The sequence below is a fragment of the Monodelphis domestica genome, chromosome 8 (assembly GCF_027887165.1).
Source record: "Monodelphis domestica isolate mMonDom1 chromosome 8, mMonDom1.pri, whole genome shotgun sequence".
Lineage (NCBI taxonomy): Eukaryota > Metazoa > Chordata > Mammalia > Didelphimorphia > Didelphidae > Monodelphis > Monodelphis domestica.
In genome coordinates this window covers 236,484,758-236,512,585 of record NC_077234.1, presented here as the reverse complement: position 1 = coordinate 236,512,585, position 27,828 = coordinate 236,484,758, and the positions used below count along the sequence as shown (strand labels likewise).

Genomic DNA, 27,828 nt, shown 5'->3' with positions numbered 1-27,828 from the left:
GCAGTAATCAGACTTTGTCCTGGATCAGACCTCTTTGGGAACAGTGCATACCTGCAAGATCCCAGCCTGCCCATGATTTCCTCAATTAACACACCAAAAAAGGAAGGAAGGAAGAAAAATGTATTTATTAATGTGGTGCCAAGCAAGGAACTAAGTGCTGAGGAAACAATTACAAAAGCAAGATAATCTCTATCATCAAGGAGCATTCATTCAAAAATGAAGAAAATAGTCTTCAGCAGCTGGACTGTTGAGACATGTAACCCATTCATCAATCAAGACAGTCCTGAGCCCCCAGGTGGGCATCCCAGACCAGGAAGAGTAAAGGCTCTCAGGGCATGCTCTCTGTAGAGCCAGGAAGGGCTGATGCCAAGAAATCTAGCTGGGACCAGCTAGATTGAATTATTTATATGGAGAAGAAAAGGCTTGGTGGCAGAAATAAGGGTGATATCTGTCTTTAGATATCTGAAGAGATGTCAGGAGGAAACAGGATTAGATGTGTTTTACTTGGCTTCATAGGAAAGAACTAGGTCCAAGTAATGGTATAGGGTCAGATTTCGACATGATGTCAGGTAAACCTCCTAACAATCAAAACCAAACAAAAATGCCCTGGTTGCCTCAGCAGGAGAGGTCTTCGAGCAAAGCCTGGTTGATTATTTGTTGATTGTGTAAGAGGCATTCTGTGGAAAATTTTCTAAGGATCATAGGCGACCAAAAATGTTTTTCTCCAAGACTGAGCTATTTATCTGCACCAACTTCACCTTCTTATGGAGAGTCCTAGAATCAAAGAATATTAATGATTATTATTGTTGTTGTTGTTGTTGTTATTCAGTTGTGCCTGACTCTTCATGAACCCATTTGTGATTTTCTTGGCAGCGTTATTAGAGTTGTTTGCCATTACCTTCTTCAACTCATTTTACAGATGAGGAAATTGAGTTGAACAAGGTTAAGTGACTTGGCCAGGTCACACAACTAGTAAGTGTCTGTGGCCAGTTTTGAATACAGGAAGATACCTCCCAGTAGGGCCTTTTATTCACTGTACAACCTAGATGCCAGAGGTCATCTATTCCACGAATTTATAGCCATTTTGGTGTGGTGGACTCCCTTTGGCAGTCTGATGAAATTGATGGACTTTGCAGAATTTTTTTTTAAACCCTGACCTCCTTCTTAGAATCGTATAATATATCTGCATTGATTCCAAGGCAATGGGGAGTAAACAATTTGGTAAGAAGTATCTGAGGTTGGATTTGAACCCAGGACATCCTATCTCTAGGTTTGGCTCTCAATCCACTGAGCCACTTAGCTGCCCCCTAGAATGTTTTAAATGTATATAAAAGAATGCATATGAGGGCAACTGGGTGGCTCAGAGGATTGAGAGCCAGGCCTAGAGACCAGAGGTCCTGGGTTCAAATGTGGCCTCAGATACTTCCTAACTGTATGACCCTGAGCAAATCACTTAACTCCCTTTGCCTAGCCCTTACCACTCCTCTGTCTTAGAACCGATACACAGTATTGATTCTAAGATGGATGATAAGGATTTTTTAAAAATACATAGGATTGCAAGGGGAGCAATTATATTGAAATAAAAGGGGATTTTTTTTCCCATTCAGGTTCATTAGATGTCAGGTCAAAAACCACTAATCTAGTTCAACCCTCTTATTTTACTTCTGGTTCTCCTTTATATTGTGGAAATCTACTCTCTCTGCCATCCTGCTTTGATTCTTGAGTCCCCTTTTAAAAATTGATTTGGAAGGATATTCAGAGTGGTTTCAGGCTTTTGCTGAAAAAGGAAGCCTTAGAGGAAAGTAATTTGTCCAGGACCAATCAGTTAGTTGAGAAAAAAGTCAATATTTATAATCCACAGCTCTTGATCAAGTCGAATATTGTAAAGAGTGTCTCAAAAAAGTAGTTTGCTGCCAAACAGACAGTGCTTCTGGGAATGAGGATTTGTAAAGGGATCTCTTTGGTAGGGTCTACTGGAATTTCAGCCAGCCAGTAAACATTTACTAAGTGCCTTCTATGAGACGGGCACTGTGCTGCTAAGTGCTAGGGAGTCAAAGAAAGCCAGAAGACAGGACCTGCTCTTCTGGAGCTCATAGTCTCATGGGGAAGACAACCAGAAAACAATTATGTTCAAACAAATCCTATTACAGGACAAATTGAAGATAACAGAGGGAAAGCACTAGAATTAAGGAAGATGATGAAAGGCTTCCTGTAGGAGGGAGAATTGAGAGTCTGGGAGGTGGAGATGAGGAGAGAGAGGATGCCAGGCAATCGGTGACAATGCCCAGAATCAAAAGATGGAGCATCAGGCGTGAGAAACATCAAGGAGGCCAGTGTTGCTAGATTTCAGAGTATGTGGTGTGGGAAAGGGAAGTGCATAATTTAAGCTTCCGTGTCCAGTTGTGGTTGTAAGGAATTAACATTGAGATTATTGTTTGTTTCTTGTGCAGATATTATACAAGAACTATCTATCAATTCCAGTTCCATAAAGCCCTCTGTAAAATTGCCCAGCCCTCAGCTGCTCTCCATAAATGTGACATCACAAATTCCACCGAAGCCGGGACAAAGTTGCAGTAAGAAGTCACCCCCTCCTTTCCATTCGTCCATTCTCTAGTATGGTTTATATCTGTGTCTAACTTTTCATTTGATTGCCTTCCTTAAAAAGGGAAGGAAAAGGAGGCCCATCTCAGGGTTCTTTCTCCAATTACTTTGTGTTCAGGATGTTTAGGTTTCAGCCAGGTAGAGTGAACAGCATTCAATGGCTGGATCTCACTGGGAGAAGACACTCTCTGGGTATCACAACTACAGGGCTACCTTTGACTGCTGTGCAGAGGGAAGACAGAGACAAGGGTAGATATGAATAGGAGAAAACTCCTCAATCAAAGAACCTTGCTTATTTAACTACCAGAAACAAAGAGACACAAGCCAGTAGAAAGAAATCTAACCTGGACTGTTCATTTGACTTCAAATCCAGAATCTCCCGAGTGCTTCTGAACACCTTTCTTCTCGTATACAGGAACATGCTGAAGATGGGGAAATCAGAACCTTGGACGAAAGCATTAGAGAGTATTGTAGGAAATAAAATGATGGATGCAGGACCTTTGCTTGAATACTTTGAACCCTTATTTACATGGCTGAAAGAACAAAACAAGGATGCATATGTGGGCTGGAATACTGATTGGAGTCCTTGTAAGTACCAAATAATCACTTCAGGGCTTAAGCTCTTCTGTCTTCTCCTGCCTTTTTTCACTCATTTCATATACATAATACAATATCTTCCATAGAGGAAGTACTAAATAAATATTTGGGGGATGAATGGATAAGTATTGCATCATCTCTGATGGTGTGCATCATCTGAGCAAGTTTCCCTCTCTTTATACCTTACATACAACAGGTGCTCATTAAACATTTACTGATTGATTGATTGATTTTTTAAAAACTCTTACCTTCCATCTTAGAATCGATACTCTATATTGATTCATGCAGAAAAGCAGTAAGGGCTAGGTGATGGGAGTTAAATGCCTTGCCCAAGATCACACAGCTAGGAAGTGTCTAAGACCACATTTGAACCTAGGACTTCCCATCTCTAAGCCTAGCTTTCAATCCACTGAGATAGCTAATTGGCCCCGTGATTGCTTCTTTATCTGCAAAATGATGGGACTTCACTAGATGATCTCTAGAGTCCTTTCTACTTCTAATGCTCTGTGGTTCTTTGATTGCTCTAATCATTGATGTTGTACAAGTCCAGAGTTTGAAGCTCCAAGGGAGGGAAGAGGAGGATTGTTCTTCTAAAACTAACCAGTGTCCCCAATCATCTGTCATTTTGTATACAAAGAAAAAAAAAGCATAGAGAAAAAGAATAGAAGGGACAATGGAAAGAAGAGGAGAATGGAAAATGTAAGAAAACTTTGAAGGACCATTCTGGAGAATGAACAGGTGTAGACTTAAGAGAGAGAAAATTAAGGTTGCCAAAAGAAAAACCCATTACTGTTTCCTTGCTCTTTCTACCTCTCTTCCTCACTCTCACTACCCCTCTTTCTCCTTCTCTATTCCAAATCCTGATTGGATACTGACAATGAGTAAAAATGAAAGCATAATCAGACCTAATAATGTTCATACTTCTCAACCTTGCCATTTCTTTTTAAATTAGATAATGCATACAAAATCAAAGTGAGGATAAGTCTGAAAACTCTTGGAGAAAATGCAGTAAGTAACTTGGAGAGCTCTTCCATTATTTTTCTTCTCATGTATTCAGAAGGAGGGTATGCTAAGAAGATGCCACATAGCTAGGAGAATAGAAACCATATTGATCTTGTAATAACTATGCCCTATTGGCTTTTTCCCTTTGGTATTTCATTTTCTCTGATGGTGCCTTTTTGGGTAAGTGTACTGGAGAGGACCCTGGTGTGAGAAGACATAGCTTTGACTTTCAACTCTGCCATTACTTGTGTGATGTTGGGCACACTACTTGAAATTTGTCGGTCTCAGCTTCCTTATTTACTCTCATAGGAAGGGAAATAATATTCTCCCTGCCTAGCTCACAGAGTTGTGAGGATCAAATGTTATGTTATATATGTAAGTTGTTCAGGCATCTCAGATGTGTCTGACTCATCATGACCCCATTGGGAGTTTTCTTGGCAAAACATATTGGAGTGGTTTGCTGTTTCCTTCTCTAGCTCATTTTACAAATGGAAACTGAGGCAAACAGGAATACGTACACAGTCATGGAACTAATAAGTGCCTGAGATCTGATTTGAACTAAGGAAGATGAGTCACTGTATCCACTGTACCATCTAGCTACCCGATACATATGTAAAAAGCTTTTGAAAACTTTAGGTGCTGTAACAGTAACGCCTGTGAACTGTTATTGTTGTTATTTGCTACAATCTCTTGAAGCTATTATGGGAATTGATGAGATTTCTGTGTTAAAGGATGAAAATTATGTAAATAAGAGACCAAAGATGCTATGATTCACATCAGAGGCAAGATGCTTGTTGACCCACTCTTAAGAAGGCTTGTGTGATACTTGAATCATTTTCCCAGAAGAGGGAATAGACTTTCTCTTAGCCAGACTAATGACGTACACATTTGAGGTTATTCTTCCAGGAAGAGAGATGCAGAAATGTGCCACATTCGTTTCATTTTTTAATCTTTCTAGCATTAGAATCAATATTTATTTGGACACATTTTATAAGGATCGACAAGAAATACAAATACGAAATACAGTAATATAAAGGTACATGACAAAAACTGGGCCCATCTCTAAGAATCTAATAAAGAGGCGTTAAATAGCAGCCTGCTTGGGGACTGATCAAAATAGCACTCCAGGAGAGGCATGCATGGCCTCCGCACGCTGGCTCAAGAGCACAGGATTCAGAGTCAGAAGACCTGGGCTGGATGGAATAGAGTAAGAAGTGTTGCTACCTCCTCCCTGTGTGACCTTCAGCAAGTCTCTCCATCTCTACAGAGCTCACTTTTCTCACTTGTGTCCCAGGACTTGGCTTTTGTCTTGCCATTAGACTTCGAGGGTCATTGAGGCTGACAACTCTGCTCAGCTTTGCCTCCCTTAAATTCCATCCACGTGCAAGTCAAGACCTCACTCTGGGATGTCACTGGTATTAACTTACATTTCGAATCTATTTCTAGAAAAGTGATTCAGGGACCACACAAGCCATCTTAAGGGCAGGTCAGCAGCGTCTTACTCTGATGTGAATCAGAGCATCTTTGGTCTCTTATTTACACAATTTTCATCCTTTAACACAGAAATCTCATTAATTACCATAACAACTTCAAGAGATTATAACAGATAACAACAATCACTTGTTCTCTTTGGAAATGAAGGATGAGCAACAAGCCAAGATGGGCTGGGACTAGGGAAAGGGACTCCAATAAGTCCTTTGATATTCTTGGCACTTATCTTGAAATTTTAGCAAAAACATTGGGGGCAGCTAGCTAGTTCACTGGACTGAGATCCTGGGTTCAAATCTGGCCTCAGACATGGCCTAGCTGTGTGACCCTGGGCAAATCACTTAACCCCCATTGCCTAGCCCTTACTGCTCTTCTGCTCTGGAACTAATACTTGGTATTGATTCTAAGACAGAAGATAAGGGTTAAAATAAAATAAAAGAAAAGGAAAAGAAATAGTAGCAAAAACAAATCAAATTATATGATTCTTCCCATGCATCTATGCCAAAAAAAAAATCAGTGTAATTAGTTGAGACTTTAAAAATCAGGTAAACTACATGGTTAGATGACTGTAGAGAAAACAAATGATTGAATGTCTCGCTTTTCATCTTTTGATGTTAATATTGAATGGTGTCAAACTAAACAGAAAAGGGCTAAAAAGCTGCATATATAAGGATCCCTGGGAGACTGCACATTGACTGAAAACACCGCATGATTATATTTTTAAATTAAATTCTTAAAAATTTGTTTGAAAATCTCCCAATTGAGTTTTTAAAAACCCTTAATTTCTGTTTTAGAGTTGATACTAAATTTTGATTCCAAGGTAGAAGAGTGATAAAGGCTAGGCAATGGGGGTTAAGTGACTTGCTCAGGGTCACACAGCTAGGAAGTGTCTGAGGCTAGATTTGAACCTAGGACTTCTTGAACCAAGTTTTAATTCTCTATCCACTAAACCGCCTAGCTGTCTCTCCCAATTGCATTTTTAATCTGGTTTGGGCCATACTAGTGAGTGTTGTGGGGCTCCTGGATGGCCTTTTTGATACCTCTTGTGTAGACTTGACCTTGGATAAATTGAATCAATAGAACTGGAAATGTTGCTTCTAGGCAAGCTAAGAAAAAGAAAAGACTTCATAACAAGACTAGTAGTCACACAGGTAATGCTAATAATTCAAGAATATGATTGTTTTAAGATTTAGACTGGGAAAAGCTTATCTTTTCCCACCTGGAATTTTTTCTCTCCTGATATCCTCAGATTTTCCCATTAAAGAATATATACTCACAGAAGTAAGCTAGGTGGTAAGATCAATAGAGCACTGGGTGGAGTCAGGAAGACCTGAGCTCAAATTTAGCCTTGGATTCTTACTCTGGGTCCTTTTGCAAGTCAGTTTCCTCAACTGTAAAATGAGGAAAACAGAAGCACCTTCCAGGGTTACTGTGAGGATCACATGAGACAATATTTTTAAAAGTGTTTAGCACTTTGTCTGACATAGTAGGTGCTTTATAAATACTAGCTATTATTATTAGGTAAAATTCATCAATCAATCAATCAGCATTTATTATGCACTCTATCCATTATATACACATCTTCATTGTAGAAATTAAATATTTAATAACAGTGTAAAGAAGTGTGGATGGGTAAGGAGACCAATTTTACATTTTGACAATGTTATGATTATATGATTTTAAAGCTAAGAAATGTTAAACAGAATAGGTAAAACCTGGTAAAAAGGATTTAAAGTCAGAGAAATTAGAGTTTGAATCCTGACATTATCACTGCCTATTTAACCTCGGGCAACCCTGGGACTCAGTTTCCTCAGTGGTAAAACGAGGGGCTTGTACTAGATAGCCTCAGAGGTTCCTTCCAGCTCAAAATATCTGATCCTATGATCCTAATAAACATCCTTGTAGGCCTGGATACGTGGAAGATATGATTATTGGTTGGTTCTAGTTGCCTGCTCTATATACAGTAATGTTGTAATGAGAATTTAACCTATTTAAATCACTTTTGTGTCTAGAGAGATCCATAATTGTTGATTTTTTCATATATTTTTGTCCAAAACTAAAAATCACTTTATAAAGCATATACTATTGTTGGACTCACTTTTTCTAAAAAATAAGAATTTTAAAAATGGAAGGACTCAGCTATGCCATTTAGGTTACAGTGATCTACAGTGTTAGAGATTGAAAAAAATGCTATGTACAGGGAGCCTCAAAAGTCTTAATAAAGTTTTAAGCTTTTTAAACAATTAACCTTTAAAACGGCACCAAGAACTTTATGGCACTTCAAAAAATGATTATAAGACATATATGAGAATCAGGACTAGACAAGGAAAGGCTATAAAATACATACTTTGCAGATCATGTGAATTGGTAATTTTCTCATACATATTTGCTGTCATTTAATCATTTTTAAGTCATGTCTGACTCTTCATGACCCCATTTGGAGTTTTCTTGGCAAAGATAATGGGGTGGTTTGCCATTTCCTTCTCCAGCTCATTTCAAAGATGAGAAAACTGAAGCCAACAGGGTTGTGGTGACTTTCTCAGGGTCACAAAGCTAGGAAGAATCTGAGACTAAATTTGAACCTAGGAAGATGAGTCTTCCTGACTCCAGGCCCAGCACTCTCTCCACTGACCCATGTAGCTAGCTGCCCAAACTTTTAAGCCAAAGCAATTAGTGAGCTGGAGAAGACTCAAATTTGCTACATATAGTTGCCAGTTGTCAGCTTTTGTTCCGTAAGTTTTCCTAAGTTTTGTTCTCATAAGTAATTTGTCATTCATCAAGCATTTATAAAATGTTGACTATGTACCCGGCACTCTTCTAGTTCCTAGAAATGAAACAACAAAAGAGAAATCGTCTCTGCCCTCAAGGTGCTCATCCTATCCTTTTCTCCCTCCACAGTATACCTGGAATGAAAATGAAATGTATTTGTTCCAGTCATCAATTGTTTTTGCCATGAGACAGTATTTTTTAATAAAGAAAAAGCAAAGCATCCCTTTTAGGTGAGTTACTGTGTTGGGTTCTCAATTCTTTCTTAGTTTTCTGTTCGGTTAGAGGTTTGAGGGAGGGGTGTTGTTGGCTTTAACCTTCAGCTCTACTCCCATCCCAGAACCTATTTGCTTTGTTTGTTGTCCTAGAGCTTTGGTAAATTGGACACTGTTTGACATAAGAAAACTGTCAGGGGTGGAAGGATGTGGATGGCAATAGTATTTTTGGTTTTGTTTTGTCTTGTCTTGTGAACAGGTATGACAACTGCAAGAATAATCATCTCTCCTTTTCTGATACAGGATGGCTCCTCTTCTTAACACTTTTATTTTCAGGAGCTCTTTTAAGTGCAAGATATGGTATTAACCAATTTTTTTCCTCAGGTTGTTTCATGCTACCTGAGCAATGAGAATTCTTCCTGCCCATTGACTAGTTGAATAGGGACTGGTGGTCTAGAGAATGTTGTCTTAGATTATAGGAACCTGCAAGGGGACCAAGATGATAAAAAATATACAAAGGAAATAGTATAAAACTGAATGGCTGGCAAAAATTTCCTGTTTTCTCCTTTTGGTGAGTTCCTTCTGGGGTTGCCATCTTGGTTAGCCAATTTTTATTTCCTTCTTGGCTCTGCTTCTGCATTTTTAGACGTAGACACCTTGTCTATCTTCTTAATGTGAAACTTTCCTCAAAGCTAAATCCAACTTCTGTTTTCTTTTGCAGACTTTATCAGTAATACTGGAAACCTAATGTGATAAGGAAAATATTTTGTATTGATAACCATTGCCCCTTCTTTGTGATTACTTTCTTATTCCATTCCTGGACCCCTTTCTTTAAGATCAGGTCAGAGCAAGACTGGTGTTTGTTGTTGTTATTCAGTCATTTCAGTCATGTCCAACTCTTTGAGACCTTTTTTGGGGTTTTCTAGGCAAAGATCCCGGACCAGTTTGCTATTTCCTTCTCTAGCTTGTTTTTATAGACACCAGTGACTGTTGAATTAGAAGAGAATTAAGTGGACAAAGGGTCTTATTAGAATACTCATAGAGACACCTTTTGATCTCTTTCCCCATGCCAACACTTAGATTCGCCTGGTACATGTTTGAGTTAATTGATGCTCAAAGTCCTATCTAGGAACATTTTTTCTTTGAGGCCTGATGAAGAGAGAGGTTTGGAGGTTTGAGAACTAGAAGGCATTTTGGAAATTACCTAGTTCAGTTCCCTCATTTTACAGACAAAGAAACCGAGGCACAGAGAACCCAAGTCACCTTCCTGATGTCACACAGGTAGGAAGTATCAGAGATGAAAGTAGAACCAAGGTCCATCAACTCTAGGACCACTGAAATTTCCATTGTGATTAATTGCCCTCCATGTTGGCTGGGGCAGTTGCTTGGCTGTGCTCATTTCTCATCATCTGCTATCACTATCACTGGGTCACATTGGGAAGAAACTTGGAGGGTGTATGTATGTTCCTCTGTGTGTGTGTGTGTAAAGGAGATGAAAGTAGGAAGAATACTGTGGAGTTAAGTAAAGGTAGCATTATGATATGAGAATGAAGTCAGATTAAAAAAATCTGACTTTAATCCCTCCCTGCAATACTACTTTTGCAACCCTGTGGGAAGTCATTTAATCTTCCTGACCTCAGTCTTCTCATCTGTAAAATGAGGTGGTTGGACTAGATGGACTATGAGATTTATTCTAGCTCTCTCTAGGTCTATGAGTTAGACACAACGGGTATTCCAAAAGTCTTAATGGAGTTTTAAACTCCATTTAAAAGCCTTAAATTCTCTAGTTCTCTCTCTCTCTCTCTCTCTCTCTCTCTCTCTCTCTCTCTCTCTCTCTCTCTCTCTCTCTCTCTCTCTCTCTCTCTCTCCTCTCCCTCTATTTCTCTTTCCCTCCCTCCCTCCCTCTATTCTTCCCTCCCTCCTTCTCTCTCACTCTCCCCCTCCCTCCCTTCCTCTCTCTACCTCACTTCTTCTCTCTTCCTTCCCTCTCTCCATCCCTCCCTCTTTCTCTCTCTCCCTTTATCACACCCCCTCTCTCTGTCTCTGTCTTTCTTTCCTTTCCTCCCTCTGTCCCTCCCCACTCTTTTTCTCTCTCACCCTTCCCTTTCTCTCCTTCCCTCTCTCTCCCCTTCCCCCTTCTTTCTCTCCCTATCTCTCCTTTCCCCTCTTTCTGTCTCTGTCCCTTTTTCTCTCCCCAAAAGTCTTAGTTCAGTTTTGAGCACTCAATAAATGCTCATTCCCTTCCCTTCCATTTTCTTCTATTCTCCCCTTATTGCTAGGCACTATGCTAAGCTCTTTACAAATATTATTTCATTAGATCATCACACGTTTGTGAGGTAAATGCTATTATTTTTGTAGGTGAGGAAACTGAGGCAGAGATTAAATGACTTGCCTAGGGTCATACAGCTAGTGAGTGTGTGAGATCTGATTTGATAGCCCAGGTGCCATATAGTTGGGGATGCTAAAAAGTATAGGGCAACCAGAGGCACTGAGTACCTAAGAGCATGAGATGATGGGCAAGGGGGCTCAGAAAAGAGCAAACATAACTTCCTTCATTATTTTGCCTGGAACAGAACCTTTAGATGGAGAGAGAATAATGAGATGTCACATGGATCTCTACTCTAAATTGTACCTCTACCCCTCATCTCACATCACTTTTCCATTTTTTATTACTCTCTTTTAAAAAAATCCAACTTCTTTTTATGCTTTCAATTCATAATTATTTATTTTTCTCTCCCTTCCTCCTTTTCTGCCCCTTACCATTGGAAAATAAAGAAAAATAAAGGTTGGTAACACATACAAATATTACTGTGCTGTAGGAAATGATTCAAATGAAAATTTTCAAGAGATCTGAGAAGACTTATATGAACTGATACAGAGTGAAGTAAGCAGAACCAGAAGAACATTATACATAGACAACAATATTGTAAACATAAACAATTTTTTAAAATTAAAACCCTTACCTTCCATCTTGGAGTTAATACTGTGTATTGGCTCCAAGGCAGAAGAGTGGTAAGGGCTAGGCAATGGGGGTCAAGTGACTTGCCCAGGGTCACACAGCTAGGAAGTGGCTGAGGCCAGATTTGAACCTAGGACCTCCCGTCTCTAGGACTGGCTCTTAATCCACTGAGCTACCCAGCTGCCCCCTAACATAAACAATTTTTAAAGGATATAATAACTCTGTGCAATGATCAACCATGATTCTGGGGCCTGGTGATGACCCATGCTCTCTACATGCCACTATTCTCTTCTGAAGACTCTTCTTATTCTCTTAAAATAGAAGAATGCATATGATCAATTAATGCCCTTTGACTTTGTGTTATTTCTTTTTTTAATTAAAAAAAGGCTATTTCATCTTATAATCAATTCCGTGTATTGGCTCAAAAGTGGAAGAATGGTAAGGGCTTGGCAATGGGAGTTAAGTGACATGCCCAGGGTCACACCTGAGTCAAGATTTGTACCCAGTACCTCCCATCTCCAGGCCTGGCTATCTATTTACTGAGCTGCTTAGCTTCTTCCTTGTGTTGTTTTTTAAGTCATATATGTCTTAAGGGGTAATATATCTTATGTTTCTCCCTAGCAATGAGAATGTAAAAATGTTTGATTTGAAACCCAGAATCTCCTTCTACTTCTTCGTCACTTTCCCTCCTAATGGGACCTCCTTCGTTCCTCGAGAAGAAGTAGAAGCAGCAATCAGGTGACAATTTTTTTCCTAATTGAGTGACATGAGTGTGTGTGTGTTTGTGTATGTCATGTTGGTGGAGAGGATCGCCATCATCATTGAAGGGTACCATATCAAAAACTTCCTCTAATGTCTTTCACAAAAGAGCCAAAGAGGAAGAATCACATCCAGACATTTTTAACCCTCAGTTGATTCATTTACCATTTTGTGGTTAAAGTGTCCACTATATGCTAATGCTGAGCTATGTGAGGAATTCTCTCCTACCCTGGGAAATAAATAGGCTCTGACTGGAGAGTAGGTTCTGCCTGTGAAATGGAACCTGAGGTCCATCTCAGGCTTTGGAGCTCGTAAAAGCTTCTGGACATGCTCTGCCTTCAGCTCCACTGGCCAAAAGGAATCCCCACATAACCTTGAAATGAGTGCCAGGCAGAGGTCCATGCTGGGTCCTGCTCCTCTATTGGCTTTTGAAAGCTGGTTGTTACATTTTTCACTGTGAGCATTTATACATCAGAAATTATCAAATGCTAGAGATGAACTTGATCTTTTTGGTTGGTTTCCTAGATGTCTAAAAGTGATGGACAAAATATTAATAACGAAGATTAAACTTGCAAGGGTATTATTTAGTTGTAGTTGTTTGGATACCCAGCTGTTAAGCATTTATAAGCATACCACTGTTTCTAGGTGTCCAGGCAATGAAAGGCCTGAGGACCAATGAGGCTCTTCCAAAGTTGATACCTTCTTTGTGACTACATTCCTTGGGGCACAGTAATGGCCTGACCTGAAATACCAGAAATGATCTGTGATTGGAATTTTAGCTAGGAAAACGCTTTTCTCTCTCAGACTTCAATTATATTATGAACCTCAGACCCTCCACTTAGCAAACCTCTTCAACTGCCTTCCCTGCAGTCGAAAAAAATGGCAAAGGAAATTTTTTATAGTTTGTGAAAACGGACATGAGGAGGTTTAGGTGAGTATTCTGAATTGAGTCAGCAGTGATTAGAAAACTGACCTTGGAATCAGGGGGTTCAAGCCTCCCCTCGGACTAGTTGTATGACTCTGGACAAGTCACCTGACTTCTCAGTCCTCCAGTCAGCTTCTAAGTCTGTAAATGATAGAGCCCGTACAGGCTGCCCTGGAAGGAAGTTTCCCTGTAATGGTTCTATTATTGAAATTACAGATCTGGTCTCTTCTCCATCAACTCCTGAAAAAGAAAATGTACCTCAGAAATCACTGTAAATATTCTGGGAAAATACTGCCACTTCAGTCCAGAATGCTGAGTATTTAACTATTCATTTTTCCTCCCTCCCTCCTTCTCTCTCTCTCTCTCTCTCTCTCTCTCTCTCTCTCTCTCTCTCTCTCTCTCTCTCTCTCTCTCTCTCTCTCTCTCTCTCTCTCTCTCTCTCTCTCTCTGCTTATTTGTTTCTTGGCAATTGGGATTAAGTGATTTGCCCAGGGTCATATAGCTAAGTGTTTGAGGTCACATTTGAACCCAGGTCCTCCTGACTCAAGACCTGGTACTCTCTCCACTGAGCTACCTTCCTATCCAAGAAGTAGACCCACTCGGTCTGATATAGACAGATTTGCTTTGGAGCCACTCACAAGTTATTGACAATTTGTGACAAGTGCCTAAGTTTTCACTCAGGGTATAGCTGTTAAAGGTAAAAAAGAATCCAAAGGCATCCTTTCTTCATTCCTCATTCCCAGGTGTGTATAGGTGTATGTATGTGTATGCATAAAAATATGTATATAAAATACACATACAATGTGTAAACATACACATACACACAAAGCACAATATACATATATTAAATATATAAATTTCATTATTAATTTATTAAAGTAGCTATATTAAATATACATATATGTATGTGTACATGTGTATATAAAGTACACATATATACATGTGTATATATACAGACAAACACATACATATTAAATGTGTGTGCATATATATATATACATATTATATGTGCATAAATGCATATATAATAAAAATATATGTGTATACATAAAGTACATAACATCTATTTCCACTCTGTGTGTGTGTGTGTGTGTGTGTGTGTGTGTGTGTGTGTGTGTGTGTGTGTGTGTGTTTTCCTTTCTCTTCCAGGTTCTTTCTTTTATAAGTTGTGCTCTTAATTACAGTATGTCTAGGGACCGCATCAATGATGCCTTCCGCCTGAATGACAACAGTTTGGAGTTTGTGGGCATCTCTCCCACGTTAGCCCCTCCATATGAGCCACCTGTTACTGTATGGATGATAGTATTTGGAGTCGTCATGGGAATTGTGGTGATTGGAATTGTTTACCTAATCTATACTGGAGTCAGAGACCGAAAGAAGTAAGTAGCCTTCTCTGGAGGCTTTCCTACTTTATTGCGATAAGGATCAGAACTCTAGTGCCCTGATGGGCTGATGCAATGATGGTGAACCTATGGCATGAGTGCCAAAGATGGTATACAGAGAGCTCTCAGTGGGCCCCTCCCCCCTCATTTGTTGCTAGAAAGGCAGAAGGACTCTCCCTCTCCACCACACCTAATGACATTTTTTCACATCCCCCTGCCCCTCTGCCCAGCAGCCCAATGAGAGTGCACAGTGGGGAAGGTGGGTGGCTCACAAGTGGCAGAGCTGGAGGGGAGCAGAGCTCTCGGGCTACTCCCCTCCCCTTTTCACCTGCACTGAGGACATTTCTCACATGACCTACCCCTCTGCCCAGAAGCCCAATGAGAGAGCTTTCTCTCTTCCCTGTGTGGGTAAGGTGAAGAGAGGGGCATAGCACACACAGTCTCTAAAAGGTTTGCCATCACTGTTCTAATAAGTCTGGGATCTCATTGATGGGAACATTCCCTCCAACATGTGGATTATAACCCATCTTGTCTGTCTCACCCTATAATCCTTCCACATGGATTTCTCCCAACTATTGGAGATGGTCCTTTCATCGTTGGCGTATACGGGTATTAATAGGGTCTGTGGGCTGAATGGGAAACTGAAAGCCTGTTGTAGAGTTTGACAGTAATGTTAAATTCAAATACAAATACATCTTTAGGGGCAGCATATTGACTTAGGAAACCTCAAATTAATATTATCTAAGTTATATTGTATTTTTATTTATTTTGTTAAGCATTTCCCAATTACATTTTAATATAGTTTAGCTAATCAGGAATTTTTCCGCATTAAGTGTGACAAATATGGTATAAAGGAGAAAACAATGAACTATGAATGAGAAGACCTGGTAATGAAGAATGAAAATAATAGTAATTTTCTTCATTAAATAACCCTTTTACATTCTTAAAAAATAAGTTATTTATTTACAGTAAATAAATAATAAATATTATACTCAAAAGAGCTTTTGTTTATATGAGTTATAGCTATTGGTGTATTAGCAGACTGCAGGTCCACATTAGAAATTAAAACTAATAATATTTAAATATTTATTAATTCATTAAAATAATAACAAACTCATTACATATTAACATAATTTATTTTATGGAAAATCATTCCCCAAATGAAGAAAGTGAGAATAATGGCATTTTTATTTACTTTTGCAAATCTCTTTAATAATCTGACATCAGAGAAAATAACTGGAATTCTCATATCTGTTTCAACAGTCAGTTTGTTGCAATACATAATTTTGACTGAAGTATATAAAGAAAATCTGGCCTTACAGAGATATGTAGTTGAAAAAGGCAAAAAATACTGTAACAGGCAAATAATGCCTTAGTTTTAAGACATTACTGAACCAATCAAACAATAACAACTATTATTGTTCAATTGTTTCAGTCTTGCCTGACTCTTCATGACCCCATTTGAGGTTTTCTTGGCAAAGACCCTGGGATGGTCTCTAGCTCATTTTACAGTTGAGGAAACTGATGCAAACAGGGTCTGATTTGCCCCAGGGTCATATAACTAATAAATGCCTGAGGTCAGATTTGAACTCAGAAAGATGAATTTTCCTGACTCTAGACCGGGCACTCTAAACACTATGCCACCTAGTTGTTTTAAGACATCACTATCCTGTATTAATTAGTGTGCATTACTATTATGTATTAGAATTATGAAAGACCTTTGGAACAGTCTTGGGGACCCCCAGAGGTCCAAGTGATTGCACTTTGTGAACTACTGCTCTATACCAATGAAACAATGGGCCCAGTGCCTATCCTTACTGGTCTGTTAAATTCCTAGATATTAATGCTATCTTCTTTTTATGTAACAGGAGAGCCAAAACAAGCAGTAGCAATGATGAGAACCCCTATGTTGATGTGGATGTTGCTGGGGGACAACATAATCCAGCTTTCCAGAGCAGTGAGGATGCTCAAACATCATTTTAGAAACTTTTTATTTTCTTATTCATTCCATTTCCTGTAAATATTAACATCGTGTAGTGAACATGGGTGAGGAGGCTCCTGTAAATGCCCTTGAACACCCCAAATGCAACTCTGATCAGGAATTGCTTCTACTCCAACAAAACATTACAGGACCAAATCTACTGTGTTTCTATTATTTACGGCTTTCTGAGAGCAACACACCATTTCCATTTCTCCAAGAGAAAAGAAGTACAATGACTTCTTTGGGGCAATGAGGCTGTTCAAGAGGAGGAAGAAAACCTGAGTGTATCAAGTTACTGTATTGCTTGAGGTGGGAAAAGAGATCTTGGAAATGAGAAGCAAATGCTGATCTTTGGTTGTGAGACTGATCGATTGCTTGTAATGACGGTGACCTCAGCAGGCCACTGGTCCACTAACTAATGGAAGTCAAGGAACAAAGAACAACTTGAGTTACATGCTATATTCTCTTTAGTCCCTTCTAAAAATTATAGCAGCTTGCCCAAAAGGGCATCAAGTCTTGCGTACAACATGAGAAGGGTAGAGGTGAGAAGGTTTGAAGAAATCAGAATTGGAGTTAATAGGATGAGAGGGAGCATGAGGTTCAAGTTCTGACTTTGTTCTTTTCTTCTTGTATGACTTCATTTTACTGTTTTTTATCACTGAAATGAGGAGATTGGACTAGATAATTTCTAATGTTCTTTCTTGACTGAAATCCTAAAAGTTTCCTATCCTGAAACTTCCAGGTTTCTCAGTGATAAATTGATATCATGATAGGAATTCTCAAAGTTTTCATGAACCTTCTCTGTGAGTCCACCATGCTGAATTGATCGAGTCCCCTTCATTCTCTAATCGTACCAATTTAGTCTCTTCAAATGGGTCATAAGCCTCTTGAGGACAAAACCAATGTTTCTGTCCCCTCTCCCCTGCCTTCTTAAGCAGAATATCCAGCTCAAGAATGAGCATACTTTGACTGGACACACTCCCTTAACCTTCTCTCTGACAAGTATGGGAATCGCAAAGTTCCCATTCCCAAGGACCAAGCCATAAACCAACTGATGAAGTTTCCTGGGGAGAAAGTAGACTTCCCATGGAAAATGAGCTGTACAATTCTGTTGTTGAATAATAATAATAAAAACAATTACTAAAATGAAGAGAAAAATGACTTGTTTTCAATCAGGTGTTTCTATAAGTGTTCCCACAATCAGTGGTGAAAATGAATCTCACAAATCAAAGGTGGCTTTTGTTTTTTTGTTGTCTTGGTTCTGAGATCTACTTCATTTTGCTTCAGTTCGAGTTGGCCTTTTCATTCTTTTCTGTATTCATTGTATTTGTCATTACTTACAACACAACAATGTTCCATCACATTTGTGCACCAACATTTGTTTAGTCATTCCTTAAGCACATCCACCTTATTTCCTGCTCTTCCCGACCATAAAAAGGGCTGATATAAAATATTTCAGTGTATATAGCATCTTTTTTCTTATCAATGACCTCCGAGGAAACTTCTTGAAGGGAGGAACTGGTGTAATCCCACCTTCAATGGGATTCTGTAACCCAAAATTTGGACACTGAATTTTCATTCTAATTTGAAGACTTTTGTTTTTTTTAATTAAATTAAATTTTTATTATCATGCAAAACACACTTCCATATTAATATGTCATTGTTGTAAGAGCACACTCATACAAAACTGTAATCCCAAAATAAAATCACATCAAACTGATGTGAAAGATGGCCCCAGTAGTTCTTTCTCTGGAAGTGGACTGTCCCTTTTTCAGGGACAATAATGCAGCAGAACAGAAGAGAACACCAGACTGTAATTAGAAGGCCTAAGTTCAGGTCATAACTATGATATTTTCTAGCCTTGTGACTCTGACTAAGCAAGGTGCCTCCTTATGCCTCAGTTTTTTCATAGGTGAAATGGGAAGAGTTCTTGATTTATCAAAGAGTGGTTGGGGAAAATATTCTATAAATGTTAAAGTACAATAGAAATTAGTTAATATCATTGTCATTGCAGTTTTAGGTTTAAAAAAAAATTGATGAAACATCTTAAGCCAAAATGTTCAGAGTTAATTTATGCGGATAAATTGATGAAATATACTCTTCCCAATTGAAGGAAGGTTTCAACTGGTTTTGAGGGCAGACATTTGTCCATGGACTACCCTGGACATTTCTAAGAGAAAAAGGGAATATCAGTACATTTGAAAATCCTGTTCAGTGTTTTGACAGATTAGGAATTGCCTTATTGTTTTTATTGTTGCTTTTTAATTTATGATAATATGCTGTGGGATGGGCCAGCCTCCCACAGGGGATGGGGTCTTGGAGGTGGGACAGTGTCAGCAAAATGATGGATGGGACACGGCTTTTGCATTCAACCTGCAGGTCAGGTTTCACAGGATAAACTGTTCCACCTTGGCTGAGGCCTGGATTTATTTTATACCCTCATGATCACACATCTACTTGGCTTACAGTTTCATTCTCATCATACATGTTTCCATGGGACCTAACAACAGGAACCCTAGGGAGATAGATAGTCAACGAAACTCTGTTGCTAAGGGCAGGATCAGTGGGTAAAATCAACATGACTCAGATACAGGTTAGGGAATTCAGAGCGTAGATTTGCCAGAAGTTTTTATGCCTAGACAAGAGGGTCCTATCTAAGTGGGTATATAAGAATCCTTAGGTTTAATTTTGTAAGTGGCTCTCCTGGTAATATCCTAGGGGGACAGAGTAGGACATCTGTATTAACCCTGCAGGCATGTTGCTCTTATCTATTTTTCCTAGGGCTAAGTAAGAATAATAATCATGGCAATTCCAATAATAAGGGGATGTTAATAATGAAAGTCACTTAGGGGCGTTTCAGTGAGTTTCCACCTTTCCTGGGGGCTGCTTTGCAGTCCCCGGTTTCCATGTGGACCGTGTCAAATAACGTGGTCTTGATGGCTCCCAGCAATAATTCAGAATTGCTGCTGGGCTCAGGTGGGGATGGACACTCATCTTTCTCTAAAGAGGTCCCTTGAATGCTATCCACCTCCAGAGAAAGAACTGTTGGAGTTGGATGGATGTAGATCTAAGATGTCTTTCACATCACTATATTTACAATTTTATTTGGGGGGGGGGTTGTTTTCTGTGTGTGTGCTCTACCACCAGTGACCAATATGGAAGTGTGTTCTGCATGATCATTGATAGACCTTAGGACAAAAAGCCCCAGCAGTACCATGTTATCATGGACCTCAACATCTGCACGTTCCATTCCTCAGCCTGTCAAAGCTGAGACAAATGCATAACTTGACCACATTCTGTATGGCTGAACATCAAGACTTCGCATTCATGAGAAATATCACACCTGAAAACAACCAATGCAATTGATCCAAGTTGCCATGTTCCCTGCACCCCCCCATTCCCAATCCTTTATAAGACCCTATATCTTTCTCTACTCAGGTGGGACTCTGTAGCACCTCAACTGGCATTGGACTCCCCCTTGCCGCTTCTTTCCTCCATTAAAGCTTTGCCATATGACCTTACTCTGGTCTCATTTTCTCTTGGGTCAAATCTCCATCAGCTGGACTGACAATAATAAAAATAAAATTGAAAAAAGAGGCCCCTTAACTCTGTAGCTATGCACACAGATAGGGTTCAGTCCTGAGGAGCCTGATTCCCCAAGAGAAGGGTCAGATTTTTTTTTGGAACTCTGGGTCTTTTTGCTCTTACCCTGACGTAAGCAGGTGGCCCATTGCTAGGTCAGGAATCAGGAATACCAGAGTTCAAATCTGGCTTTAGACACTTACTAGCTGTGTAACCCTGGGCAAGTCACTTAACTTTTAAAGTCTGCCACAGTTTCCTCAACTAGAAAATAGGGACCATAATAGTATCTACCTCCCAGGGTTATTGTGAGGATTAAATAAGATCATATTTTAAGTACACAGTATAGTCTCTGGCACATTTATTGCTGTTCAGTTGTGTCCAATTCTTTGTGGATTGTATCACGCCAAAACTGTCAATGGAATTTTCTTGGCAAAGATACTAGAAAAAAGTGCCATCTCCTTCTCCAGTGGATTAAGGCAAACAGAGGTTAAGTGACTGGCCCAGGGTCATACAGCTAGTAAATATCTGAAGATGGATTTTATTAGGATTGATTAACAGCTAAGGTCAGGGTAAACGATCACCTGAAAATGTTAGAAATATTCTCCCAGAACATGTAAGAAATAGGAACAGCCAGAAATGTTAATGGCTGGAATGTTACAATAGGAATGTTAAGGGGGGAAATTGGGATACAGTATCTGGTTTGGGCCTTCACAAGGATAATGACTAGAGACATATTAAAAAGAACCACTATGTAACTGCTTGATTACATGGGTTGAGGGGGATATGACTGGGGATGGAGACTCTAAATGATCATCCTAGTGCAAACATCAACAGCATGGAAATAGGTTCTGATCAAGGGCACATGTGGAATTGCGTGTTGACTACGGGAAGGGGGGGGAGGGGAGGGAAGAAAATAATATGATTCTTGTAACTAAGGAATAATGTTCTAAATTGACTAAATAAAATTAAAAAATAAATTAATTAAAATGTCAAAAAAAAAAAAAAGAACCACTATGGACTAAATTATTCAAGGGGTTGTGGTCACCAGGAATTATTACTCAATTCCAAAGGACTTTTTAATGGTAATTTATTTACAAAAGGAGAAAGAGTGATAGTAAGGAAATCAGAGAGAGTAGATTTTTACTCTGTCTGGTCTGAACCAGGCAGGGAATAGGAGGCCCCAGCAAAGGGGGCCCAGAGATAAATTAAACAAGGGTTTTAGCAATGAGGGGAGGCTAGTATCTCCAGAACAAGTCAGGAAAAGGAGTCAGCCTTTCTCATTCACCCATGTGGTAGTCCTAACAGAAGCAGTCCTCATCCAAAGCTCCTCTAAGGTCAAGTTGAAAGTGAAAGACCTGGTCATAGGAAGTTCTTGCCACTTTTAAAGACCCTTCCTTTTTGTCACTTCCTGTGTCTTCCTTTCGTCATTTCCTGTGCCTTCCTTTTGTTACTTCCTATGCCTTCCTTTCATCATTTCCTGTGCCTTCCTTTTGTCACTTCCTGTGCCTTCCTTCCACTTTTACATGGACCAATTACAGCTAAAGCTTTGCTTAGGACTGCCCAGGAGACAGTCAATGGGTTCTGATTCGTCACCTAGTTTCACACACGTGGGTCACAGACCTCCCCTACTTCAGGATACTATACCCAGTGGAATGCTATGGGAAGGGGGGGAGGGGAGGGGAGGAAAAGAATATGATTTTTGTAACCAAGGAATAATGTTTGAAATGGACCAAAATTAAAAAAAAAAAAACACCAGGAGATGATTGGCAGTTGGAAAGCCAACTGACTCTGGCTACCCAGAATTCCAACTGCTCCACTACCCAAGATTCTATCTGGTCTTAAAGAAACCTTATCCACTCTTCTTTACCCTGTACTTAGCTACTAATTAATCCTAATAATTTGAACTTGAGTCTTCCTGATTCCAGGCCCAATGCTTTTATCACTAAGCACCTAACTACCTCTCAGGAGCCTGATATACTAAATACATGCTTGTTTCACTCCAGATTCCTGGCCAAAACTTCTTAAATTTTATATTATGCAACACGTCTAAAATCTCCAAAAGGGAAGTAGAAAGCTATGAATTGTACACAATAGATCAATTAGAAGACAGCCATTTTCTTTGCTCAAAAGAAATACTAAACACAGAAGTCTCACAAATACTAACAAAAAACTTAAACACGAAGCAGTAATTTAGAACCATTATTATACTCAAAACAGACAACATTCTGTAGGACTGATGAGTCACCATTCCCTCTCTAGCGCTGCATTCCGTCCCCCAGGTCCCTCTTTTCTGACAAGCCACACCAGAGGTTGGGTTTATCTCCCTTTGGGTGCTTATCTGCTCCCAGCAGAGCTGGAGTCCCTAAAGGGGACACTTTCCAAAGGACAGCTGGTGTGGACGCGAGTTTATGCTCAACCGCCCAAACTCACACCAGAGATGTGACTCAGGGTCATTGTTCAATTGGAACACAAAGCAGCAAAGGCAGCCAGCCAGGCTCGAACTTGCTGAGCTAAGCTCCTCCTTCTATTTGCAGTTATCCTTTCTCTAGCAATGGGAGAGGGCGGCTTTCCATCCTTCAGTCCCACAAAGAGAGAATTCTACATCGCACAGGACACAGGGCTCAGGGTGGAAGAAGCGTTTCTTGCAAGATCTGCTGAAAGGGAGCTCTTCCTGACTCAGTGGCCAGTCTTCTCTGGAGCCAGGGGAATGAAGACAATGGAGATGAAGGAATCTCCCCACGGTTTACAGCCTCATCCCAAAGCACCAAACTGGTCACCATTGAGACAGAATCAAAGGGTCCCACTGGTGGCAGGTCAGCAAGGGAACTAACCTGTTTATTTATTTATCATTATTATATAATTATACATCCTATTTTATTACTTATTAACTAACATTACAAACTTTTCTTGACAACTTCTTTTTGTTTGTTTGATTCATAACTTTTACATCATATTCATTTCTAAAGACATCCCTTTCTTCTCCCCTGTCCAGTGAGCCAATCCTGGTAACAAAAAGGAACAAAGAAAAGAGAAGGAAAAAGAAAGCCAAAATTGGGCAGCTAAGTAGCACAGTGTATATGGCCTGGAGTCACCAAGACTCATCTTCCTGAGTTCAAATCTAGCCTCAGATACTAACTAGCTGTGTGACCTTGGGTAAGTCAATTAACCCTATTTCTCTGAGTTTCCTCCTCTGTAATAATGAGCTAGAGAAGAAAATAGCAAACCACTCCATTATCTTTGCCAAGAAAACCCCAAATGGGGCCACAAAGAGTTGGACAAAGACTGAACAACAAAAAAGCAAAAATAACTATTATATGAATCAACTAATAAGCCCCGGTTTTTAAAAAGCAAACTAACCTACCTATTAATTGAATTTCATGATATTGCATATGAAATATTCCATGCTGTAAACTTTAAATTAATATCAATAACTCCAAATATTATATTTCATAAGGTTTATTATTAATCACTTGAAGTAGAAAAAATAAAAGAACAAAAGTATTAAAGCCTACGTAATAAACATGTGGGTAAAATTCTCTTGCCTGGTTCTCACCCAACTTCCACAGCCGCCTTTCTGAGAGCAGAGAGAGGGGTGTGGTTCCATAAAAATATACCCTCCCTATGTTCCTACGCACTGTTCGCATTCAGCGTGAGCACACAAATTGGATGCTGGGTAAGAGAGTCCTGGGGAGCAGATTGTAATTACACAATCCCCATAGTTCACCTCTCCAAGTGAAAGAAAGAAGGTTTATTTTATCATCTCTGCTTTTAGGATAAGTTTGGTCAATATTATTATACAGCATTCAGTTATTTTTTGTGGTTCTTTCCACTTACAACACTGTAGTTCTATATATTGTTTTCCCAATTCTAACACAGGAATGGTTTATAAAAGACACAATCTCAATAATACTCATTACAACATGTATACTTGCTTCATTTTTATACCCTCCATAATACCTTGCACATAGTAGGTCTTCAATAAATGTTTCTTCATAGGATAATAAGCTCACCAATTTAGAGCTGGAAGGGATCCAAGAGGCGAGACCCTTCATTGTACCGATAGGAAAATGAGAGGTTTAATGACTATCCAAGAGTCGCACAACTACAAAATGGCAGGCAAAATGTGAAACTTCGTCTTCTTGGCTCATAACTCCAGGACCCTTTCCTACCATACTGCAACTCCAAATGAATTACTGATCTATTCTATTCAATCCTGAGGGCAGCTGCGTGGCCCTGTAGACAGAGGTCTGGGTCTGAAGTTAGGAAGACTCATTTCCCCAAGTTCAAATCGCCCTAGACACCACCTAACTGTGTGACTCTGGGCAAGTCACCTAACTCTGTCTCAGTTTCCAAAAGAAACACACAAAAACCAGGTCAACCTCCAGAGTCAAGGATCTGACTTCACAAGAAGTCACAGGTGTGCACAACGCGCCCAGTCTGTGCACGAGACATCTGGTGTCCCGGTCGCAAGAGTTCTATATGTCACCTGTAGTCAATTGCTTACCAGAGGTAACTGACAGGGCGAGAGATGGAGAGCTTGTTCCTCCCTACGGTGGGTTCATGAACATTTTGCTGAAATGGTTACTGAACGATGGCTTGGGTCCCGTGGAAGAGGGAATCGAGGAGCTTTCTACCATGGCCAAGGTAAGAGCTAGCGGGTGCAAGAAGGGGATGTGAAGGGCGGAATTGTGTTGGGCCAGTCTCAGCAGATTCTCTGTGGTTTGGCACGGTCAATAGAACCCAGCCAGGCAACGGCTGGTCTGACACACACAGACCACTCGGGGAATGGGAAAGTGGCTTGAAAGAAGGAAGTAAGGTAGAAGGGCATGGGCTAACCCAAGGCGAATTTTCTAACTAACATCGCAGGATCTAATAGGATTTCTTCAGTGATTTATCCTACACGAGTCCTCCCCTCACTGTCTAAAAATCGCAGCCCCTGTTCTTGGCTAAGCTAAGCTACCCCCCCCGCCCCCCCCAGCTGCTTTTAAGGAAAGGGCCTGAGAGGGCCCAGGGAAGGTCTTAGATCCAGAAAGGGCCCAGGCCTGGGCTCACAATCAGATGGTTCAGCATCACCAGGAACTGCCCTAGATAACAGCAAGTCAGCCGGGCAGCAGGGCAGCAGGCCAGGCCAGGATCAGCCACCAAGGCAAAGCAGCCCGTGCCTCCAGGCCAAAAGCAGAGAAAACCTCCGTTAGCCGCCCCTTCCTTACTTTCCATTCTAGAATCCTCTCCTGTGAGTCTTATGCCTCTGAAAGCTGGCTCTAACCCTCTCCTCCGTATTACAAGTGTGATGTTATGGAGGAAGAAGCAAGGAAGCCTGGCAAACAGTAACAGCTAACACGGGTAAAGCGCCTACTATGTGCCAGGCACAATGCCAAGCACTTCCCAGTTGCTCATTATCTCATTTAATCCTCAGGACGACCCTGGGATGTAGGAGGCTGGGCAATCCCCACTTCACAAGTGAGGAACCGGAGAAAGGCTCTGCTTTTAAGTGGATTCGGATGTAGAATGTGTTGGAGCATTGGGGTAGTTTGGGGAAAGGTGCTTGTCGGGAAGGGGCAACAAGGGGCAGGCTTCTTACATGGACTATCTTTCTAGTCGTCTGGGTATATAAACTCAGAGGGATCCAGGGCTCTCTTCTCTCTCACCCCCAAGGCAGGGGATACTATGGCTCTCTGTTGCCATCAGAGGATCTGCGGGTGCTAAACCAATTTTTAGTTCATTGCTCCAGAGGGTAGTTCCATCATGCTGAAGCCAGGTTGTCACGACCTTTAAATGCCAAGCTGAAAAGTCTGTCTTTGATCTTCAGAGACAATGGGGAAACACCGAATTTTTTTAAGCCCTCACCTCCTGTCTTAGAATCAATGCTATGCATTATTGGTTCCAAGGCTGGTAAGGGCTAGGCAATAGGAGTTAAGTGACTTGCCCAGGGTGACACAGCTAGGAAGTGTCTGGGGTCAAATTTGAACCCAGGACCTCCCATCTCAAAACCTAGTTCTCAATCCACTGAGCCACCTAGCTGCCCTTCCACCGCATATTTTTAGCAGGGGATTAAAATAATCAGGTCTATGACTTAGAAAACATGAAGTTGGCAGTCAAATAGAGGGCAGATCTGAGAAAGGAGAGATCAGAAGCAGGTCCGTGAATTAGGAAGTTATTTCAATAGACCAGGAGAGGGGTGAAGAAAGCCTTAACTAGATGTGTACAGAATGAGTAGTGATAAAGATTTGCTTTTGCTGCTCTCTCATGCCTTTACCCAACACATGGGAGCCAAACTCAAATAGGAATAAGGCTCCTAAACTGAACATAATTATCTCTGCAGCCCCAAAATTGACTTAGTTTTAAAATGTGACATTTTCTATGTTTTATCATATTTTTATTTATGTTGTCAAGTATTTCCCAATTATATTTTAATCTGGTTTCACCGAACCTAGGGGGGTAGTGACCTGTGGGCTGTTTGACATTTCTGCCCCAAACCTAAGCTCTACGTCAAGGTCTACCACCTCCATCATTGCTTTTCTCATCAATCCGGCCATCGTTCCTAATTTCTAGGACTAACAGTCGACAATCCTGTGAGTGTGTCCATCTTACCCAAACCGAGAAGCCAATTCTCTACGGTCTTGGACCTTTACTTGTTATCTCCTCTGCATTAATTGAGTCTCTTCATCTGGTCATGAGCTCCTTGTGTGCAGGAACTGAAATACCTGTTGATTTGTTGATTAGCAAAGCTGTTGAATGGTCACAGCACATGCTTATTAAGCACTCACCACTGTGCTAACTCTTTAAATTTTCTGTTCAATCTTTCCATAAACCTTCAAGTCAAACTTTCTGTAAAGTTTACAGCAATGTGGTTGCTCTGCGGTACAGTACCATGGACAGACAGATGGCTTAATCAATTCTGTTTTACAGTGGAGGTGATGCTGAGGTGCACATAGACCTAGAGTTGGAGAGTACATCTCATATTCCCTCGTGAAATACCAATGACAAAACTGACCAGGTGGAGTATTCTGGGAGTTTCTATTTCTTCCTATGAGGAAGAATGGCATTTGCGCTGATAATCTCTAAGATTCTCCCAGGCTTACAAATTCTGGGATTCCACGGACTCCAGTGAAGTCTCAGAAAGAGGGGGATTTGGGGGGGAGAGCAACTGGTCATATGACATGAACATGACAAAAAAATAGATGTTTTTTCTTTTTCTCCGAAGTCCAACTTTTCATCGGATCCATGGATGCCTGAGGAAAAGGATGGGAAGGTTAAGTCTGCTGCTTAAATATCACAGTCTTTCTACAATGCCATCTAAGATTACACAGAGAAGACATTCTTCTACAAATTGGCTTTATACAAAGTGGGCTTCAAATGCCACATTTCAGAGACTTGATTCTTATCGGACTAACAAAATGTCACCAATGACAATAATTTCCTGTGGATGAGAACTTAGGTTTATCAGATGTGGCTCCAGAGAACAGAGCTAAGATCACTGGATGGAAGTCACCGAGAGGGGAATTTTGGCTTAATAGAAAGAATTTCCTTATTATTTTGGACCTGTCCAACAATGAAATGAGACAGCCTCA

The 27,828-nt window shown here is 40.3% G+C and overlaps 1 protein-coding gene across 9 annotated transcripts in view; it reads left to right on the top strand.

Moving 5' to 3' along the window:
* ACE2 (angiotensin converting enzyme 2) overlaps window positions 1-17,906 on the top strand; it is an 85,246-nt gene extending 67,340 nt beyond the window's left edge. For all 9 annotated transcript variants that reach the window (XM_007500876.3, XM_007500875.3, XM_007500874.3 and 6 more), the window contains 7 exons: window positions 2,451-2,573; window positions 3,017-3,189; window positions 4,151-4,206; window positions 8,587-8,687; window positions 12,250-12,366; window positions 14,497-14,691; window positions 16,563-17,906. In XM_007500876.3, the coding sequence (XP_007500938.2) occupies window positions 2,451-2,573; window positions 3,017-3,189; window positions 4,151-4,206; window positions 8,587-8,687; window positions 12,250-12,366; window positions 14,497-14,691; window positions 16,563-16,677 (880 nt within the window). In that variant the 3' untranslated portion in view covers window positions 16,678-17,906. The remainder of the gene's footprint in view (window positions 1-2,450; window positions 2,574-3,016; window positions 3,190-4,150; window positions 4,207-8,586; window positions 8,688-12,249; window positions 12,367-14,496; window positions 14,692-16,562) is intronic.
* Window positions 17,907-27,828: the final 9,922 nt, after the last annotated feature.